Source organism: Macadamia integrifolia, chromosome 2, assembly GCF_013358625.1.
Source record: "Macadamia integrifolia cultivar HAES 741 chromosome 2, SCU_Mint_v3, whole genome shotgun sequence".
Taxonomy (NCBI): Eukaryota; Viridiplantae; Streptophyta; class Magnoliopsida; order Proteales; family Proteaceae; genus Macadamia; species Macadamia integrifolia.
In genome coordinates this window covers 3,357,442-3,375,426 of record NC_056558.1, presented here as the reverse complement: position 1 = coordinate 3,375,426, position 17,985 = coordinate 3,357,442, and the positions used below count along the sequence as shown (strand labels likewise).

Genomic DNA, 17,985 nt, shown 5'->3' with positions numbered 1-17,985 from the left:
TTAAATATAGGTCAATACAAGAAATTTATAAGGTGTACAACAGCTACTGGAATACAATAGACCATAGTAATATAATTCTCAATTTGAATAATAGAGACGTTGGGAGAAATGTGAGCCATGGGTGTGGGGGCCACAAGCAGTTGAATATCCATTGAGTTGGATGGGAGACTTGGGAGAAGAAACACGGTCAAGACTTCAAACTTTCCAACGGCCTGCCTACTTGATGAACTCCTTGACCAAGTCTACAATAGTCAACTAAACCTAAACCTAAACTTGGATCTAATCCAGCAAATAGGAATTATAAAATTAAATCAAATCTAAGAATTAGAATAGATTAAAACTTGGATCGAATCTTATCTAGATATGCTCAATCAATTCCTAAGATATGGAACAGATCTAATGGCTGGATTCAGAATACTCCAGTTCTGAAACAGAAACGGAGCATGTATAGGACATTTTTTTTTTTATATTCCAGATCAGATGATCTGATTCCCCTGTAGCCCTGGTAGAGTGGCCCTCTTGGGAGACCCTTTTAACTCTAGAACAGAGCTACCAGGTTCTCTTATTGTAGTGCAACATCCTTAGTAGAACTGAGAATATCAGGCAAACAATTTTGATTTAATAATCTAACCCATAACTCAAAACTTATTACTGAATACAGATACATAAACATGACTGCAAAAAACTTAACAGAATTGATTATACTCATCGACCTTGAGAGAGTAAAGATTCTGAAATTGATAATGACCGAGTCATTGGGCTCCTAGGATAAGGACTGCCAATAGAGACATTACCAAAGCCTGTTGAAGGCACAAAATCTGTCATCGATGCCTGTTTGTAGACCAAGCAATCTCAGCTTCGGTAGAGGAACTTCTCCCTTCAAATACCGCATAACTGCAACCATATGAGGCCTTTTAGTTGGAATAGAGTGAGAACAAAGCAATCCAAGTTTCAACACCAGCTCCATTTCATCCACATCATAATTCAATCCCAATTTTGGATCCACAGTATCAAGAATCCTACCCTTACGCCAACATGAAATCACCCAGTCGACCAGTGCAACACGCTCTTCAGATGCTTCTGGCTCTATAGGCCTCCTACCACAAGCAATTTCGAGCAGAAAAACCCCAAATGCAAACACATCCACACTAGGGTTTGCCTTGCCAGTCCTACCAAGTTCTGGTGCAAGATAACCAAGTGTTCCTACCACATGGGTGGTTTGAGGGTCAGCTCCATGGTCATATAATCTTGCAAGACCAAAATCTCCCAATCTTCCATTTAGCTCCTTGTCTAATAAGATATTACTGGACTTGAAGTCTCTATGAACCACAACTTGTTCCCATTCTTGGTGCAAATATGATAAGGCGTCCACCACGCTTTTGATGATTCGAAATCTTTGACACCAACTCAGAATCATCTTTGTTGTTGTTTGATCAAAAAGGAGTTTGTCTAGACTCCCATTGGGCATGAAATCATAGACCAGAAGGAGTTCTTCCTTACATCGGCAATAGCCCAAGAGTGGGACTATACTTCGATGCCTCAATTTACCTATACTGATGATCTCAGTAATGAATTCTCTCTCCCCTTGTCTAGAATTGTGGGACATTCGCTTAACTGCAACCTCTGTTTTGGATATGGGTAATACACCTCTATAGACCCTACCAAAGCCCCCAGTTCCAAGAAGCTCCTTATCCTTGAATCCCTTGGTGGCGATGTAGAGATCTTTATATTTGAACCTGTGAGGTCTATAATCGAGCTCCCAATCTTCAAGAACTTCGGCAAACTTTTTCTTCCTTCTCACAATAAATTGGAGGATGAAGATTGAGATTAAAACTGAAGTAGCACCTATTACGGAAAATACAACAATAAAAAGACTAGGTCTCATTTTATGTCCTGTTTGAGGAAGCTTTGGAAGGTGAGAGAGAGTGAGTTCTCTTGCTTCCCCATTTGTTTCAAAACTCCATCCCAAAACATAATAGAATACTGGCAAGACGTATGTAGCTGAGGAGAATCCCACAAACATGGGATCCACAATGAACTCAGAAAGATCAATTTTCAAGGACAAGAGTGGGATGGTTGGTTTAGGGATGTTAATAGGAGCTAAAGTGACATTAAGTTGATTCTCTGCCCCATAATATTCCACCCAGAGTTGCAAGAGTTGTCCACTGGTGAGGTTTAGGTTCACAAACTGGTTCTCTTTATCACTGAAGTAAGAAGCAGTTGCAGATTGAACAGATTTCAAGTCATTGATATCAATACCAACATGGTTTCCATCGATATCGTCGAACTCCTTGTTTTGGAGGCAATCAAGCTCGATTGCGATGACATGATCGGATGGTTTGCCAATGCTGGTCAAGTTGAAAAGCCCAAAATAATTGCTAGGCAAAGCACCTGGGAATTCTCTTGAGGGTGCAATCACGAAAGCCATTCCTGGGCCACCAAACTTGGTTTCCCCAACAGCAAAAACAAAAGTAGTAGAGAAGGATAAAGCTTTGCCGGTGGATGAATTCTTCAAGTGAATTGGATGTGGGTACAAAGCATGACTCACCTGTTGATTGGTGTTGTTTACCAACATAAGGAGGCCATTATCTGTAATATGTGCCAACCCGTCCAAGCTCATGTCAACTCCTCGAAATCCATTGTATGTGAAACCAAAATCTTGTTGTGAAGCTACAGATTTCCAAAGAAGAAGAAACCAAACCACGAACTGGAGGAACATTGTCAACTTCCGTCCCTTGGCCTGTTGTCCTCTCTTTATTGTTGAGGCCCTGATTGAGTTTGTTCTTGAAAATCAGGTTGCTTGTTGAGGTTGTATCCCATCTTGTTTCTTCTTTTTAATTTCTCTGAATAAATAATTTCTACCTATTTCCAAAAAAATAAGTAAATAAATAAATAATAATAAAATATTAAAATATTAAAATAATAATAATAATAATAATAAATTCATTGTCCTCGATATATTTTTGTGAAAGAAGAAACTAGGACCACTCCAACCTTATGTGAATTTTTAAGGATCTTATCTAACTCTTACTTCTCAAATATATGGATTTATATTGTAATTTCTTGACCATCCAAATAGATAATTAAACAACAGCAGATGATAGAATCAACCATTCAAGCTGGAATTTGAAGGGAAACTTCCTCTCTCCCGTATATTTACTGAAGGACTCGAAAATTTCAGTGATTAAGTCAATGATTTCATTCACATATAAATACAGTGAAAGAATAATTTGAAAGTTGATCCACTTCAAATCATAGATTTGTAATGAAGAATCACACAGACTCCGAAGAAATTGCAATCTAAAAATAAATGTGATACAATTTTCACTTCTTTCAAACTAAAACTACATCTTGAAGCCAAAGGAACTTTCTTCTTAATATATTTTTCATCCTATAGAAGGCAACTGGTAATCATTCTCCATCTAAAAAGGGTCACTCTAAGAAGTACTATTTTACACCATATCATTTAGTACCATGAAACTACAAGGTGCCTTATTCTTAACCCATCCCAAGCTGAGTTGGCAGAAAAACAATTCGATTGGGATAGACCATACCTAAATGTCATGAAAATTATCATGAGACGGTGTACAATCCATTCAGCCTCTCATAGGTATGCTTCATCATTTCATAGTGAACATTGGAGAAATTCCACCAACCTTACTTTCTTTCCTACTAATACTAATGCTAAATCCCTAAATTACTCTTGTTCCCTTTCTTTTCCTTCCGTTTACTTCCCTCTCACAATCCCATCCAATGGCACCACCATTCGCTCAGTCTCTCTTTGGTAATGTCCCCACTCTCTGCCCCACCAATGCGACTCCCACCTCACACCCCTCTCGCCGCAGCCCCTGCCCCATCCCTTGTGCGCAACTCCCCTCCATCCTCGCTTTTATCATTTAAAATTCTTTATATATGGGACGGTTATATGTATGAGATACAATACAATAAAGTCCCTCCTACTCATCTTCCCTCCATCCCACCTTTTATCATTTAAAATTCTTTATGTATGGGACGGTTATATGTATAAGATACAATACAATAAAATATAATACTTTTTTTTAGTGGAATATAATAAATAGGCTATCATATGGCTGCAAACCTACTTTGACAATAAAACTAGAAAATGACCCTCAAGTCAACGACGTACCAAGCGTATAAAAATAAACTTAACTGATCAAAACACTTTTTTTTTTCTTTTTCTTTTTTTTAAGAAATTACACATCCCTCCACACTTCCTTCCCCTGAACTATGGCTTAATTTCAAGTTACCCACATACTTTCAAATATATCAGCACCCTCCCCTCTAGTTTGAAGATTCTATCAAATGTACTCTTTCTGTTAAATATCCCTGTTAAGTGATGACATCATCACTTAAGTAGGTAATTTTCTTCCAAAATTATCCTTTCATATGAATGAACCCTTAATCCCTAAAAAGACCAAATAGATTAACCCTCTGTGTTATCGTTGCACCTCTCCACAGTCACTTCTTCATCGCCTTCTGTCACTCTCCGCCATCGATAGTATTTTGACTGAATCCTGAGGCAATTTGCTCCATCGTTGTTGCCTGTCTTCATCGCGATCTGGATCTGATCCCATCGTGCTCCTCCAATTGTTGGTGCCCCTTCTTGAATGCTCTGATCCACAGCCCTAACAGCATTGTTCTCTGCATAGCTTTCGTCGTTGTGCCCTCAATGACTTGTCCCTCAATTTCGTTGCAGACGGCTGATGGAAGCAAACAAACCAACACGATGTCAGAAAATTCCAAAATCATAATAGAAAGTGGCAGCAATAAAAAATTTTAGGAAGCTACTAATGGAAGTGATCAGACGAACATGTCTGGATTTTTAGTGGTTCGAATTACAGAGCCACTAAGAGTACTACCAGTGATGATACCAGGGAAGGAAAATGATTACAACAAATAAATAGTTTTTTTTTTCTAATAAGATTAGAGAAATAGTTACTAGTGAAGGAAAGGAAGTATCATTGATGTTAGTATTAGAGAAATAGTTAATGGTGATGGTCAAAAGCTGTTCCTTGCAACCTCTCTCTCTCTCTCTCTCTCTCTCTCTCTCCGCAACTCCCATATGGATAGATGAATGGGCTTCCAAAACCAATCAACTCTTTCTATGTTTTGGGCATTGCCTTTAACTAATATAAATCTCTAATGGTTGAATTTGATTTTCAACATGTTAACCTCTGATAGTTCGATTAGATTATGTAGAAATAGATGGATTTTGATTGTTTTTGAGATTAGCCCAGATCATTGATTTCACTGTAATTTCTTTTTGTTGTCATGTACTCATCTTATGTGAGGCCGCTCTCCTCCATCTTCTTCTTCCTATACTTAGGATTCAACACTTTGAAAGTTTTGATGGCTGTAGGTGCCAGACTAAAGCTGCACCTCGACGAAAGCTATGCAGAGAACAACAAGTTCGTGCGGTTAGGGCTGCATCGAAGAGTGAAGCTATACCAAATGATTCAGGCGCAAGCGTGATTTCTCCAGCAAGAATGCGAAGTAGAGGAAGCTTGCTTGAGCACAAAGTGCGAGCTTTCTTCCAAACGTGTATTGTTTCAGAGAAATGTGGATTCTTATGAAGAAAAGAGAAAGAAGGAAGAGAATATAGGTATATTGCTAGAAAGGTAAACTGGTCTTTTTACAGACCAGTTTAACACCATCAGTCACTTATGGGACATTTGATAGAATTTTCAAACTAGAGAGAACGGTACTAATACATATGAAAGTACGTGAGGGGAACTTGATATTAAGCCATAGTTCAGGGAAGGGAGTGTAATTTTCTCTTTTTTTTTGAGGGGGTGACAGGGGTTTGGGGTGGGGGGTGAGTGGGGGCGTAAACAATTAATCAAAAATTAGAAGTGGTAGATGACCATTAATAAATAAAAGACAACTTTTTAAAGAACTAAAACTCAAACTATTCCTTGATAAGGCAACTTGTTCTCTTTGTCCCTACCACCCTTTTGAGAAATTTTATTCTTTTCTTTGGTAAACATGGGCGGTTCACATCTGCTACTTGTTAGTGTGGGGAAATGACTCCTTCCATCAAGATTTGGTTACAATAAGATTTTTCTTAAATATAATTATAAGAATAACTCAAATTTTGTTCACACATGATACACTTACGAATAGGATAGTATACGTCAGCATCTTTAGCATCTGGGTAAAAAGAGCAATGTGGTCCATATATGCACTTTGTTTTCAAGTGTTTCCTACACCAGCTAGACAAGGATGTACCTATGCCCACACACATAGGAAGCGGAACCAAGCTATGAAAAGACGCCCATTACTTGGCTACACTTCCCTTTATGTGTGGGTATAGGATACACTAGGAGATAGCATTCTTTAACCCTATATATCATATATCATATCATACTATTATAAAAGCATGTACTCATGTTTTGTGGCTAATATTTTGCTTGATTGTTTTACCCTTCATTCTTATTTAAATTCTCTATTTCTTTTTTCATCATTTTTTCATTCTTTTTTATTTCTCAAAAATTGTTGGTACCCTTTCTATTTTCATTTAGATTTTTCAAATTTTATTTTTTATCTTCAATTTTTATGTCTTCCTTTTGTTGCTCTCTCTCTCTCTCTCTCTCTCTCTCTCTCTCTCTCTCTCTCTCTCTCTCTCTCTCTCTCTCTCTCTCTCTCTCTCTCTCTTCATAATTAATCACCAAAAAATGATGAAATAGAAAAAAAAATTTGTGTGACAGAAATTTTGACATATGTTAAGAAACTAATCTTCCTATATTATCGCCAGTTATTCTCTTTCTTATCAAAGCATCTAAAGAGGGAAAGCGTTGGAGAAGGAAATGGAAAAGAAGGAATGGGCATGAGAGAATATGAGGGAAATAGTATTTAAAGAGAAGATATTAAAGAGAATCAAAATCTAATTATTAAAAAAAGAGGAATTTACTATCACTCCCCTACACTTGACCTATATTTACTAAAACTTCCCTATCTTTATTTTTTTTATACTCCCTTGCTTTTTGATTTTTACATCTCTTTCTCCCTTACTCTTTTTAAATACCAAGATTACCCCTCCTTTTCACCTGTAACCTACACTTTTCTTCAAATTGGCTAGTTCAAAACATGGTTTGAACTAGGGTTGTCAATTCAAAGCCCTCACCCTTAGGCCCGACCGAGCCCGACACTTTTATGGCCTGATTAATAAATGTGTCAGGTTTGAATCCGACACATTTATAAACAGATAGTACACGGTGCAGCCACCTAGCCTGACGGGCGCCCAACCGACCCAACACATATACAAGCCCGATTTAAACCAACTCCTTTAAGCCTGACCTAGCCCGGCCCCTTTAATATTACTTGTATTTTTTTTTTTTTTAATATTTGTGTATTTAGTGCTAAGGCTATGTGTTATGTACAATTGAGATGGTGGTAATTGTTATATGAACATTCATCTTTTTTATGCATAGTTTAATTAATTTGAACTTACTAAACTTGGGTTATGTAGACATAGTTTAATTGATTTGAGTTTCGTGGGTTAAAGTTTGAGTACCTTAGTAACTTAGTTACTTTGCCCATCTTTAGCTTAATCCATTTTAACTATGGGATCTTTTTCTTTGCTATGCCCATCTTTGCCTCATTTAATTGGTATTCCTCGTCAAGCACATTTAAGAGACCAATTTTCAAGAGGACCTGTTTAAAGTCCGTTTAAAGTTAAATAGGTCTATAGCCTAGTTATGGTAGCTCGAATAAAGTCCGAGACCGACCAACCCAATTATTAACCACGCATTCATGGTACAACCTTAGGAATTGGCCAAGCCCGACTAAACCCAACCATGACCGGCCCGGCCCGGCCTGACCGCTTGACACCCCTGGTTTGAACCAAACCACTTGCAAGTTTTGTCTCATCCAATCAAGGATATTGACATAGCTGATGTACGTCCTTAAAGATATTATTTATTAATTTATTATTATTTTTTTTTTTCGGTCTCATCCATCATCACAAATTTAGCAATCTATTTTTTTATCAGCATTAGATTTGTATCAGTCTCAGCTGATACTAATTTGGATTAGTATCTCAAAGTTACATTCCCCGTTAGGGTTGCGACACATGGTTTCATGGATTAAAAAAAAAAAAACTATGGTAGCCGATTGGAACATATGAGACTGATATAATTATAGATCGGATACAAAATTATTCTTTTTTGAATTTGTAATATCCTTGATGATTGGATGAGACAAAATTTGTTGGTGGTTTGGTTCAAACCATGTTTTGAACCAAGTGTAATAGGTTACAGGTGAAAATGAGAGGTAATCTGGGTATTTGAAAAGAGAAGGGGAGAAAGAGATGTCAAAATAAAAAAGTAGGGGAGTATCAGAAAAAAATTAAAATGTAAGGGAGTTTTAGTAAATATAAGCCAAGTGTAGGGGAGTGATAGTAAATTCCCTTTAAAAAAAAATACAAAGAAGCTTTTTCCGTTTTTTGTTTCGCATTTTTTTTCCCATGCCCTCCTCTGTCTTTCTTTCCCACATTCCTTTTCCTCTCTCTATATGAGAAATCTTCTCCTCTTAATAACATTCTTTATTTTATTCTTTTAAAAAATTAATCGATTCCTACCAAAAATAAGTAAATAAATACTTAATCTCCTTATTTGTCTCAATATCAATCTCTTAGTTTTTCTTCTAAATTAGTTTTCTTATTTGAAGTCTATTATTTGTCATATTTTATTCCAAATTAATCTCCTTATTTGTCATATTATTTATAGTCTCGCCCGGTCATCGCACATGCAGAAGCCTCGTGCACAGGTATACCTTTTTTTTTATTATTCCAAATTAATCTCCTTATTTATTGTAAACAACCACGCCCTCCTTTCAATCGGTAAACAACCTACTTAACTCAGTGGTTAGAAATCAAAGGAAGCTATAAAGAGAAAAAACAAAACAAAAACAAAAAAACAAAAAACAAAAAAAACAAAACAAAACAAAAAAAAATAAAACAAAACAGAAAAACAAAAAAAAAACAACTAAAAACTGAAAACTAGATGGTCAAAAAGCTGGGTCTACCCTGATAATCAACACACATATTCTCACAAACCGAAAATGGCCCTGCAAGTACTGGGTCCCATGCAAGTATTGGACCGGGGTGTATCTTTGTTTTTTATATTTGTTTGACTCTTTGTATGCTTGGGAATTTCTTAGTTACCAATTTTATTAGTTTCTATTAGTTTTATTTCATACTTTCTTAACTTCCGTTAATATTTATTTTTGGTACATGAATAATATATTCAACACGGAGGTGCATCGTTCACTGCTTTTAATGAAAGTTGAATGATTCTCATTCAACCTCAGTATGATCCAATTCATGCAGTCGTGGATCAGTATGGACCCATAGAATTAGTCAGGCAAAAGTCTGAATAACCGTCGTTAGCAATATATATATATATATATATCTATATATTCTACAAGGCACAAAAATACAACAACTCCAAGTTGTATATTTTCCCTCTCTCTTTTTTTTTTTTTTTTTTTAGAAGTAGTTTCTTACATTAATTCTTTAAAAAAATCAAATAAAATAAAGCAGGTCAACGTTTTCCCCAACTTTAAATACATCAAAATGTAAGGCGTGCGAGCTGGACTTCCTTGGCTCAATCCATGCCATAAAGAAATCTTGCAATCATTTCCCTAGATAGAAAAGGTCAACGTCCTCCAGAGAGTTGAGAATCTGCAATTGAAGATGACAGATTCATTGTATTCCCAAAAAATTCTGAAGACAGAGAAAATCTCCGACTACAAGATGCCGGCATCTCTGGCAGTGGAACCTCCCGCTCCAAATATCGCACAACTTGTCGCATGGATGGCCTTGCAGATGGAGTGGAGTGAGAGCAAAGCAATCCAAGTTTTAACACCAATTCCATCTCCTCCACTTCATAATTCATTCCCAATTTGGGATCCACAATTTCAAGAATCTCTCCTCTATTCCAACTTGAGAACACACATTCCACCAATACAATACACTCGTCTGATGCTTGTGGCTCTATAGGCCTCCTACCGCAAGCGACTTCAAGCAAAAAAACCCCAAATGCAAACACATCCACACTAGGATCTGCTTTGCCTGTCTTAAAAATTTCTGGTGCAAGATAACCAAACGTCCCCACTACATTGGTAGCTTTAGGATTGTCTCCATGACCGTACAATCTTGCAAGCCCAAAATCTCCTAATCTTCCATTTAGTTCCTTGTCTAACATGACATTACTGGACTTGATGTCTCTGTGAACAACAACTTGTTCAAATTTTTCATGAAGATACAGTAACGCAGATGCCAGGCCTTTGATTATTTGAAACCTTTGATTCCAGCTCAATGTTTTCTCCATTGTGGATTGATGAAAGAGGAACTTGTCAAGACTCCCGTTGGGCATGAATTCATACACTAGAAGGAGCTCTCCCTTTCGTCGGCAGTAACCCAAGAGTGTCACTATGTTTCGATGCTGCAGTTTTCCGATGCTGATGATCTCAGCAATGAATTCTTTCATCCCTTGCCTTGAATCATTGGATACTTTCTTCACTGCAACTTCTTGTTTCGAGATGGGTAATATACCTTTGTAGACCTTACCAAAGCCACCGCTACCAAGAAGCTCCTTATGATTAAATCCTTGGGTTGCAATGTAGAGATCTTTATATTTGAACCTGTAAGGTCCATATTCAAGCTCCCAATCTTCAAGAACTTCTGCAAACATTCTCTTCCTTTTTACAATATAATGAATGATGAAGATGGACATTAACACCAAACTAGCAGCGATCACCGGACATCCGATTTTAAAAACTTTAGGTTCTGTTTTAGGACCTATAGGAGGAAGATTAGGAAGTTGGGAGAGAGAGAGTTCTTTTGCTTGTCCGTTGATCTTAAAGCTCCACCCCAACAAATAATGAGATACAGTAATGGAAACAGTAGATGATGAGAAACCCACGAACATGGGATCTACTATGGTGTCTGAAATATCAATGTTCATGGACAAGAGTGGAATTTTTGGTTTAGGGATGGTAATTGGAGATAAAGTCACATTAAGTTGATTCCTTGTAGAATCATATTCCACCCAGAGTTGCATGGGCTGTCCACTGATGAGGCTCAGGTTCACATGCTGATTCTCTTGATCTCTAATATAAGATGCCGGAGCAGCTTGAACAGATTTCAAGCCATTGATATCAATACCAACGTGGTTACTATTGATATCATTGAACTCAGGGTTTTGGATGCTATCCAACTCAACTCCAATCAAATGGTTTGATGATAAGCCAAGGTTGGTTATGTTGAAGAGGCCAAAATAATTGCTGGGCAAAGCTCCTGGGAACTCTCGGGAGGGTGCAATCACGAACATAACACCAGGGCCACCTGTGGTTGCTAACTCAGAGAACATGGCAAATACAAAACAAGTGGAGAAGGAGAGAGCAGTACCGGTGGAGGAATTCCTGAAGTGAATCGGATGGGGGTAGAAGGCATGACCCATCTGTTGCAAAGTGGAGTTTGCTAATATTAGGAGGCCATTGTCTGTAGTGTGCGCTACCCCATCCAAGCTCATGTCAACTCCTTGAAAGCCATTGTAAGTGAAAGCAGCATCTTTCTGTCGTGATACTACATATCTGCTATGGAGAAGAAACAATAGCACGTATTTGAAGAAGAACATTGTTTGCCTCTTCATTTTTTTCCTAATTGATCTAAGATTTAGGATTAACTTTCCCCTCTCCTTCTCTTCATCAAGGGGGAGGACTCCACGTTTTATGGTAAAACTTGGGACCACGTCGGCTGAATTGAATATTTGATTAGTTTATAAGTCATGACAGTCAAACCGTTGGATGAGGGTCCACGGGCTCTTTCGGCGGCTTTACATGTGCATAGTTGTGTATTATGTATGATTGTGCACCATAGACGGCGAACACTGTCCCATTGGCGGAGGAAATGCCTAGCTAGAGGCACGGCACATGAAAAGGTGATGTTGCCCCCCGTGCTGTAAGCTTTTGTTTCATGCACCATGCATGATCGTGCAAAAAACCTCTTCCTTGCACTATGTTACCCGATAGTGTTGCATACACCAAGACACATAGGGAAGTCGGACTAGGCTTTGAAAGACGTCCATACCCTAGCTACACTTCTACATGTGTCTAGGCTTACACAATAATATCGGGTAGCTTTCTTTCTCTCTTTATATGTATCTAGGGCGAGAGAACTATACTGATCTAGTGTAGGAAGCACCAAACTAGCGAGCCAATGGGAGAATACACAGAAGCATATTCAATGCACATTAAGAGGGAACAATGCGCTCTTTTGATACCCTGCACAGTCTAGGTGTTTCTAGGGCCATATTAACAGGAGTTTTTCTTTATATGTATATATATATATATATATATATATATATTTGGGGGAAGAAGAACCTTCCGGTCCTATATTGTCTAGGCCAGCACATGGGGTGTCTGTTTGATGTTCTCTACGCCCTAAAAACTATGTGAGAAGATTCATTGCTTCCGCATGGTGGATATTTTCATACCCAGCCAACTATGTCTGGGAGAAGAGACTCAGCCACACAGACAGGTAGAATTACTTACAAACTAGGACCATGCTCTGTGCTGAATACAGGGGTTACGAAATGATGACTACATTCTTCCTGATTGATGCCTACATGGGGGGACACCCTTCTGGACAAAAATCATTTTATTTTAATTACCATGATTGACCCGCCAACCAAAATGAAATTACTTACGAATTAGTTCCCTATCCGGATATCATATGGACTGACCGAATCTTCCATAATGGAAGGTCGAAGCTTTCCACTCAAAAGATGATGAGAACCTTTGGATGGCCTATAATGTATTAAGAAATTCCTTACTAAGAGTATCTAAAGTTAAATAAATATATATAGAAATCTACTGAGTAGTCCCTTTTTTTTTTTTTTGAATAAAAACTATTCAACTTTCACTGAAAGCAGTGAAGAGTACTAAACACTTCGTCTAAGTGGCCCTAAGGAGATAAGAGGAGTCGAACTCGGAACCACATGTTTCCTAAAGTGAAGATCCCTTAGCAACTTGGCTACTCCTTGGGGTTAAATCTATAAGATATTCAACATTGGAATGGAGAAAATTTTTCGTCCATGAGGTCTCTTAACGTTGAATGTATCACTCTATTTTAGAAAATTGAATGCTAATGTGAAACTTAATTTTTTTAATTTTATCTCCTAAGATTTAGTAATTAACTTTTCCCTATCCCCTTGGAATTTTGTGAGGGTGGACTCAGTCTTGTTTATATTGACATTCTAGTTGGATGAATGGAATTTAATTGGTTGGTTAGAAAGTTGGGAGTCGGGACAATGTCGGATGAATGGATTTTCTTTTTTTTTTGAAAAATTTAGTTGTTATTTAGAAACTTGGGACCAACTTGCAGTGAGTTATAAGTAAGATAAGAGGGAAAAATTACACCCATTCAAAAAGGGGGAAATCAAAAAAAGGAATGAAGAAACAATCATAAGGAGCAACATCATAAGAAGCAAACATACAAGAACACCCTTTTTGTATATGGAAATTATATTGTCTAAACATTTTATTCCATAAGGTGCAAAAATACAAGAACTCTCACTTGTATATCTTGCCCTTTTTTTTTTTTAATAAATTTATATTTATTTGGTAAAATAATAAATTAATATGAAAACATTTATCATCATGTGATTTTCGAAGGCTGTCAATGTCTCTTATGTACAAATATAAAATTAGGAGAGGGTTTTGTGAGCCAATAAGGTGGGAAAGAATCCCCTATACCACAGTCTATTTACCGTTAGATCTCCCCTTTGCATCTCTCTCTCTCTCTCTCTCTCTCTCTCTCTCTCTCTCTCTCTCTCTCTCATGAAGGACAAACCACCGGGTCCTAGAAATTCCAATCGAGTGGGTGGCTGGAGTGGACTATCAGGTAAAGGAGTGCGGATCAAGTCCTCATACGAGAATGATTCTCGTATAGTGTTTGATTTACATTTGAACTCCACTTAATCTCTCTCTTCTTTTAATTGATTTTTATTCTGAGTGGAGTCCGAGTATAGATCAAACAGCTTACGAGAATCATTTTCCTACAAGGACTTGATCCGCTTCCCAAGCGAAGATGGTAGAGCTAGCAGGGAGAGAATATGAGGGAGTGATCCCAAGGTCTAAAGTCCCAACTTCAGACGCTCCAAATTTCAAGGAGGGAATCTCACATTGAAATTAAATTCAACCAAAAAGAACGAATTATAACCAAGGAATCCCATCCAGAAGTGTCTACTCTTGGAGGCACTTCGGCAAGATTAATTTGAATTCCGCATCCCTTCTAGGACCAATAAACACTTTTTAAAAAATGATGATTCAATATGAGAGAGAAGACTGAGAATGTGACCAAAGTAAAATGGATGAAAAAAAAGAAAGTATTTAACCTATAAACACCCTTTATAAAATGATGATTAATTATGAGAAAGAAAACTGAGAATGTGAAGACAATAAACCTTCGTAATCTTGATTTTATGGAAGCCATCTGAAGGTATCAATCTCAGCCCGGAAGACGAAAGTCTCGGTTTCACCCATAAGAACATGCAACATTGTAGATGACATAAATCATCGTTAAGAAAACCATGTAGAAGGTGGGTGTGCCGTGGTGGAGAGAGAGAAGGAGCGATCGTTGTCTCAATGAAGAGAGAAGGGGCAGTGGGTGTCGAAATGAGGTGAGTAGGGGCAACATAGAGAATGTTGTTGGTTCAAAAAGCATTTTTCCTATAAAACTATTCGATTTTACTTCTTTTACTTTTGTTTGTAGTAGAAGTTTCTTTCATTAGAAAAATTTGAATAAAAGAAGAAAAAATATGTCAACTTTTTTATTAACTTTGGTTACAACAAAATCAAATTCGCAAGCCAGACTCTATTGGCATGACTTGGCTCAATCCATGTTATCAAGAAGAGACCAGATCAGGTTCAGTCTCCTACCAAAAAAGGCCCCTGCAACCATTTCTCTAGACAAATAGGTCAACGTCCTCCAGAGAGTTGAGATTCTGCAATCGATGAAAACTGATTCATTGCATTCCTAGTATACTCTAAGGACACAAAGAAGTCCCGACTAAATGATAGAAACGTTGGCAGTAGAATCTCTCTCTCCAGATACCGCACAACCTGTCGCATGGACGGCCTTGCAGGTGGAATGGAGTGAGAGCAAAGTAATCCAAGTCTTAACACCAATTCCATCTCCTCCACTACATAATTCATTTCTAATTTGGGATCCACAGTTTCAAGAATCTCTCCCCTACTCCAACTTGAGACCACACATTCCACCAATACAATACAGTCTTCTGATGCTTGTGGCTCTATAGGCCTCCTACCACAAGCGACTTCAAGCAAAAAAGCCCCAAATGCAAACACATCCACACTAGGGTTTGCTTTGCCTGTCTTAAGTTGCTTCTTTGTACCATCATATTCCACCCAGAGTTGCATTGGCTGTCCACTGATGAGGCTGAGGTTCAGATACTGATTCTCTTGATCACTAATATAAGATGCTGGAGCAGCTTCAACAGATTTCAAGTCGTTAATATCAATACTGACGTGGTTACCATTTATATCATTAAAATTCTCCATTTGGATGGTATCCAACTCGAATCCTATCACATGGTTTGATGATAAGCCTAGATTGGTCATGTTGAAGATGCCAAAATAATAGTTGGGCAAAGCTTCTGGGAACTCTTGGGAGGGTACAATCACGAACATGATACCAGGGCCACCTGTTGTTGTTAACTCAGAGAACATGGCAAATACAAAAGTAGTGGAGAAGGACAGAGCAGTACCGGTTGATGAATTTCTTAAGTGAATTAGATGGGGGTAGAAGGCATGACCCATTTCTTGTGAACTGGTGTTTGCTAATGTTAGGAGGCCATTGTCTGTAATGTTTGCTATGCCGCCCAAGCTCAGGTCAACTCCTTGAAAGCCATTGTATGTGAAAGCAACATCTTCCTGTAGTGTTTCTACAAATCTGATATGGAGATTTAACAACAGCGAGTACTTGAAGAAGAATATCGTTTGCCACCACTTCATTTTTTTTCTTATTCCCATCAGATTTAGATACCTATTAACCCTCTCCACTCTTATGATGAGAGAGGACTCAAGCCTCTTATGTAGAAACTTGGGATCAATTCATCTGGGCCAGAGAACCCTAACTGAATAGTGATAGGAAACTTAAATTTTTCCCCCTTATTTGATCTCCTACGATTTAGTAATTAACTTTTCCCTCTCTTCTAAGAATTTTGTAAGGAAAGTGTCAGCCTTGTTAAAAAAAAAAAGAGGCCGTTATCGAGTGCACAAAGGCTTATCGCACTTAAACAAGGTTCTGGAACGGTATATAGGTAGAATTAATGTTCATATCAACATTAATTCTAATCCAATAAAAGGAATCTAATTGGTTAGTTAAAAACTTGGGACCACGTTGGATGAATGGGATTTTTAGTTAGTATATTAGAAACATGGGATGAGTCTAATGATTTATGACTTAGGGTGCATGTCAGTCATGAGGGCTTGGTTCTTTTTTTTTTTTTCTCCTACTCTACCCTACTTAGTGGGGCTGGCCAATGGTTAGCCTACTAGGCATTTACCCACACACATAAAGCATACGACAGGGTTTGATCCCATGACCTCCTCCCTTGAACGCCGGCTCTTCAAGCCGAAGCTGTCACCACTAGGCTATCCTAGTGTTTGTAGTCATGTGGGCTTGGTGGGTGTATGGTTGGAGATTCATATAACTATTCTGACTCTTGCTTACTTGGTGTTTGCTAATTGAATTTTTCAACCACCAATCAAAATGCAATGACTTGCGAATTAGGGTGACAATAGAGTGTCGCCCTTGACGGTCTGAACCCGGTTCAAAGAATCTTTTAAAAAAAAAAAAAATGCATATATATAATATGTGTGTGTGTGTGTGTGTGGTTTGAATGACAATACCCTTTTAATGGCCTTTCTTACAGGCCAGTTTAACACCATCAGTCACTTATGGGACATTTGATAGAATTTTCAAACTAGAGAGGAGGGTGATGATACATATGAAAGTACGTGAGGGGAACTTGATATTAAGCCATAGTTCAGGGAGGGGAGTGTAATTTCCTCTCTTTTTTTTGAGGGGGTGGCAGGGGTTTGGGGTGGGGGGTGAGTGGGGGCGTAAACAATTAATCAAAAATTAGAAGTGGTAGATGACCATTAATAAATAAAAGACAACTTTTTAAAGAACTAAAACTCAAAGTATTCATTGATAAGGCAACTTGTTCTCTTTGTCCCTACCACCCTTTTGAGAAATTTTATTCTTTTCTTTGGTGAACATGGGCATTTCACATCTGCTACTTGTTAGTGTGGGGAAACGACTCCTTCTATCAAGATTTGGTTACAATAAGATTTTTCTTAAATATAATTATAAGAATAACTCAAATTTTGTTCACACATGATACACTTACGAATAGGATAGTATACGTCATCATCTTTAGCATCTTGGTAAAGAGAGCAATGTGGTCCGTATATGCACTTTGTTTTCAGGTGTTTCCTACACCAGCTAGACAAGGATGTACCTATGCCCACACACATAGGAAGTGGAACCAAGCTATGAAAAGACGCCCATTACTTGGCTACACTTCCCTTTATGTGTGGGTATAGGATACACTAGGAGATAGCATTCTTTAACCCTATATATCATATATCATATCATACTATTATAAAAGCATGTACTCATGTTTTGTGGCTAATCTTTCGCTTGATTAGTTTACCCTTCATTCTTATTTAAATTCTTTATTTCTTTTTTCATCATTTTTTCATTCTTTTTTATCCCTCAAAAATTGTTGGTACCCTTTCTATTTTCATTTAGATTTTTCAAATTTTATTTTTTATCTTCAATTTTTATGTCTTCCTTTTGTTGCTACGTTTCTCTCTCTCTCTCTCTCTCTCTCTCTCTCTCTCTCTCTCTCTCTCTCTCTCTCTCTCTCT

The 17,985-nt window shown here is 37.7% G+C and overlaps 3 protein-coding genes across 3 annotated transcripts; all 3 read right to left on the bottom strand.

Annotated features, from left to right (window-relative positions):
* Positions 1 to 790: 790 nt before the first annotated feature.
* On the bottom strand, positions 791 to 4,573 carry LOC122093459 (L-type lectin-domain containing receptor kinase SIT2-like). The gene is made up of 2 exons (XM_042663809.1): positions 4,450 to 4,573; positions 791 to 2,670 (listed from the first exon to the last, which is right to left on the bottom strand). The coding sequence occupies exons 1-2, from the start codon at positions 4,571 to 4,573 to the stop codon at positions 791 to 793; spliced, it is 2,004 nt and encodes a 667-aa protein (XP_042519743.1).
* Positions 4,574 to 9,677: 5,104 nt separating this feature from the next.
* On the bottom strand, positions 9,678 to 11,675 carry LOC122093365 (L-type lectin-domain containing receptor kinase IV.1-like). The gene has a single exon (XM_042663698.1). The coding sequence runs from the start codon at positions 11,673 to 11,675 to the stop codon at positions 9,678 to 9,680; it is 1,998 nt and encodes a 665-aa protein (XP_042519632.1).
* A 3,328-nt stretch (positions 11,676 to 15,003) lies between these two features.
* On the bottom strand, positions 15,004 to 16,059 carry LOC122093359 (L-type lectin-domain containing receptor kinase IV.1-like). Its single transcript, XM_042663686.1, has one exon. It carries the CDS (start codon positions 16,057 to 16,059, stop codon positions 15,004 to 15,006), a length of 1,056 nt encoding a protein of 351 aa, XP_042519620.1.
* Between the last annotated feature and the right edge of the window lie 1,926 nt (positions 16,060 to 17,985).

What these genes read in the sequence shown, in the direction of transcription:
- LOC122093459 (XM_042663809.1), bottom strand. Translation starts at nt 4,573, where the DNA reads ATGAAGACAGGCAACAACGATGGAGCAAATTGCCTCAGGATTCAGTCA. An exon ending in GTGCAACGATAACACAGAGG is followed by an intron (nt 2,671 to 4,449) that starts GTTAATCTATTT and finishes GGAAATCTGTAG; the next exon opens with CTTCACAACAAGATTTTGGT.
- LOC122093365 (XM_042663698.1), bottom strand. Translation starts at nt 11,675, where the DNA reads ATGAAGAGGCAAACAATGTTCTTCTTCAAATACGTGCTATTGTTTCTT.
- LOC122093359 (XM_042663686.1), bottom strand. Translation starts at nt 16,059, where the DNA reads ATGAAGTGGTGGCAAACGATATTCTTCTTCAAGTACTCGCTGTTGTTA.